Below are 3,925 nucleotides of genomic sequence, written 5' to 3' on the forward strand. Positions count from 1 at the left end.
CTGACTCCCAGGACCCCCAGCTCCCTCCCCAACATAACCATTTTCTCCAAAGCCACCTGGATGAATCAGAGAAGGCCCCTCAGCCTCTCCAAGAGACCGCCTTTGTAGGCTGGATTCCAGCCTTCACTGAACGGTTAGCAATATTTTGGATGAGGCTTTGAAGTCTGATCATTTATTATTCTCCCAAGTCCTCCGACTGATCCAAGAGCATGTTGCCACTTAATTTCAGTCCAACCAAGTGAGGGAAAGGGATGAGGGCCTTTTAAATGTAAAGAGAACTGGGTGCACACCACCAGCTGGCTAGATCTGTGGTCTTGACCCCCCACTCCCCAAAAGCTTCCTTCTCTTTGAGGTGAGACAGATAAATCTAGATGCACGAAACTGCAACTCAGGTCTGACACAGGGTACGCGGCCACGTTTGCATCAGCGTCATGGATAGCCACCTCACCGGGAAGGGGCACAGGCTGACACAGGAAAGAACTTGCTGTAAAACAGTTAAGTCTTTGGGTTAAAATTGTTTGGGGTTTTTGACATTAACCTCTGGTCTTCTAACCGTACGTAATTTTTGCCCTTACCTTTTGGGTCACAGCAGTTGAGTTGGAAACAGTGTAAGGTCTAAAACCAAGAAGCGTGTTGAAATCGCTGTTCTTAAAAGGCACGGCCTTGGATTTTGAGAGGAGTCTGAAAACGCCCTAGAAGCCTCTGGTGAGACAAGTGTCTGAAAAAGGAAGCGGCTGACCCACGAAGCCCTCGCCTCTCAGTCTTCTGTTCAGAGAACGTGCGCCACTTTGCTCTCCCGGGGTGCGAGTTGGAGCTTGGCTTTTTCCAGGAATTGCCCCGACCTTGAAAGTGTTTCTTTGTTACTCTTATACTGAAGAATTCGAGTTGCATCGCCGGCTGTGATAAAGCGTGTCATGGGCCATAGCACACAGGTTTTGTGTTTGGGGGTGTTTGTTTTTTTTTTTTTAAAGGTCGAGAAAGAAAAAAAAAATCATTCAGGGACAGTCCCGGTGGCCAGTCAGAAAGGTGAGGGACCCAGGCTTTGAAAGGGTTCACACTCGCCCTTTAACTTCCATGCCCTCCCTCCGGACTGCTCCAGAGCAGACGATTCATTGGACTCCTTTTGTATCAGGTTTTACTGCTCCGAACCCCTAGGGTCTCGATTTGCTCTCCGCAGAAACGTGCCCCACTGAGCCGCTCTCCAAGGCAGCCCCTCCAGTGTCCCCATCTATTTCTCCCGGGCGGGGTAGAGGAGGGGAGGGGAGACCGGCCGAAGGCTCGCGCCCCTCTTCTCCGGCCTGAGTCTGGAACGCGTGGGAGCTGCACGGCGTCGCCTCCCCACCCCACCCGCACACACCGTGCAAACTTTACAGGAGTCCTTGAAAAGTGCGCTGATGAGAGGAGACCCAGCGAAACTCAGGCCGGAGGCCGGCGCGCGCAAGGGGCCGGCGAATGCACCCCGCCGGACAGCCCGGCGTTTGTCCCCGGACCCCCGAGCTCCGCCCGCGATCCGCTCCGCACCCTGCGCCGCCGACGCGCACCCATGGGACCTTTGGTGGCTGCGAGCAGACGCCTCGCGCCGCGCGTCCCAGTCCCCGCGCGGGAGGGCCCAGCCTCGCGCAGCGCGCGGGAGACGAGCGGCGGGCGCCGCGGGCCGCAGGGACCCCCGGAGGCCCGCGCCCCGCAGGCGCTCGTCGGAGGAGCGGGCGGGGAGGGACGCGAGGGGCCCCGGGCCGCGCGAGCCCCGCCCCCTCTTCGCCCCGGGAGCTCCCACTGGGAGCGAAGCCGCCCGGGCCCCGGCGCCGCCGACGGGGCCTCCCTGCCCCCCCTCCCGCCGGCACCCCGCACTCGGTGATTGGCTGGCGCCGCGGGTCCCTGGCACGCGCCTGTGGATGTAGTTATAAGAATCCTCGCGTGCCGGCCCTGGGCTTCAGCAAGTCGGCCACAGCCCTCCCCGGCGCAGCGCGGGCGCCCGCCAGAGCCGAGCGGCCGCGGACACTCCAGGGAGGCCGGGGGGCGGGCGGCGGGCGGGCAGCGCTCACCGCCTCTGGCGCACCAGCCCGGAGGGAGGGGGCTTGCCTCTCGAGCCAGAACTGCAACGTCAAACATCCCGGGAGCCACCTCAGCCGCCCCCCGCCCCGGGCCCGCGGCGGCACGGAGCATGGACGCGGTGCTGCTAGAGCACTTCCCCGGGGGCCTGGACGCCTTCCCGTCTCCTTACTTTGACGAGGAGGACTTCTTCACCGACCAGTCCTCTCGGGACCCGCTGGAGGACGGCGATGAGCTGCTGGCGGACGAGCAGGCGGAGGTGGAGTTCCTCAGCCACCAGCTGCACGAGTACTGCTACCGCGACGGGGCGTGCCTGCTGCTGCAGCCCGCGCCCTCGGCGGCCCCGCACGCGCTCGCCCCGCCGCCCTCGGGGGGCCCCGGCGAGCCGGAGGACGGCGGCGGCGGCTACTGCTGCGACGCAGGGGCGCCCCCCGGCGGCTTCCCCTACTCGCCCGGCTCGCCGCCCGCGTGCCTGGCCTACCCGTGCGCGGGGGCGGCCGTGCTGTCCCCCGAGGCCCGGCTGCGCGGCCTGAGCGGGGCGGCGGCGGCGGCGGCGGCGGCGCGGCGGCGGCGGCGGGTGCGCTCCGAGGCCGAGCTGCAGCAGCTGCGGCAGGCGGCCAACGTGCGCGAGCGGCGGCGCATGCAGTCCATCAACGACGCCTTCGAGGGGCTGCGCTCGCACATCCCCACGCTGCCCTACGAGAAGCGCCTCTCCAAGGTGGACACGCTGCGCCTGGCCATCGGCTACATCAACTTCCTCAGCGAGCTGGTGCAGGCCGACCTGCCGCTGCGCGGCGGCGGCGCGGGCGGCGGCGGGGGGCCGGGCGGCGGCGGGCGCCTGGGCGGGGACAGCCCGGGCAGCCAGACCCAGAAAGTCATCATCTGCCATCGGGGCACCCGTAAGTGCGTCCGCAGCCCAGCTCGGGGAGACGGGGACGGGCACGGGAAGGTCCCGGAGGGGCTGGGTGAACGGACCCACCGGCCGAGCGACGGACAGTTAGAGGGTCCGTCGGCACCGGCGACCTTGAGCACGAGTCGGCGTTCGGCAGGGTCCTTCTGCCACTTGACCGCGGCTGGGAGGGCGTGCGTCTCCGGCAGATTTGCAGCTCCAGGGATTCCGGGGAGTGGGCGCTGGGGGGCTCGAGGGGTGGAGGAAGCGGGGTCGTTGTAATAAAACCTAAGACCCGCCCGTTCGGCCGAGGCGCCCAGGACGGGATCCTAAAGGACCAGAGAGGGCATCGCTGGGAATACAGTTGGACGTTCATGGTCTGTTTTCTCTTCTCACCTCCTCAGGGTCCCCCTCCCCCAGCGACCCGGATTATGGCCTCCCTCCCCTGGCAGGACACTCCCTCTCATGGACTGATGAAAAGCAACTCAAAGAACAAAATATTATCCGAACAGCCAAAGTGTGGACCCCAGAGGACCCCAGAAAACTCACCAACAAATCTCCCTTCAACAACATAGAAAACGAACCGCCTTTTGAGTTTGTGTCCTGAGAAGCCCCAGACCCGCCTGAGGATCTGATTCTGTCTCTGTGCATATTGTACATGTAAATATCAATAATGTAATTTAAGAATCACATTTTTCTAAAGGCAATCAACTGTTATTTATCTATTTATTATCCTGTCGAGTTAATGAAATAGACGATCTCTTTTTAAGTATATAATTTATATAATTTATCCTGATTTTCTAAAAATATGCAATAGCCTGTGATTTCCCCCCCAGCACCTTTGGCAGAACTCTGCGTTGTTGGAAGAACTCTGGCCGGACAACTTCATGCTAATTTATTGCCAGATATGGTTTATTTCTAAGCGATGTTAATAAATGCTGTTTACACTTTTTTCTAAAACTTAACTTGTCTAATACATGAGGGGGG

The 3,925-nt window shown here is 61.6% G+C and overlaps 1 protein-coding gene across 1 annotated transcript; it reads left to right on the forward strand.

The window, feature by feature from the left end:
• The first annotated feature begins 2,161 nt into the window (after positions 1-2,161).
• PTF1A (pancreas associated transcription factor 1a) lies at positions 2,162-3,686 on the forward strand. The gene is made up of 2 exons (XM_042993736.1): positions 2,162-2,948; positions 3,343-3,686. The coding sequence occupies exons 1-2, from the start codon at positions 2,162-2,164 to the stop codon at positions 3,543-3,545; spliced, it is 990 nt and encodes a 329-aa protein (XP_042849670.1). The 3' UTR covers positions 3,546-3,686.
• Positions 3,687-3,925: the final 239 nt, after the last annotated feature.

This window comes from Panthera tigris, chromosome B4 (genome assembly GCF_018350195.1).
Source record: "Panthera tigris isolate Pti1 chromosome B4, P.tigris_Pti1_mat1.1, whole genome shotgun sequence".
In the NCBI taxonomy this organism is placed as follows: domain Eukaryota; kingdom Metazoa; phylum Chordata; class Mammalia; order Carnivora; family Felidae; genus Panthera; species Panthera tigris.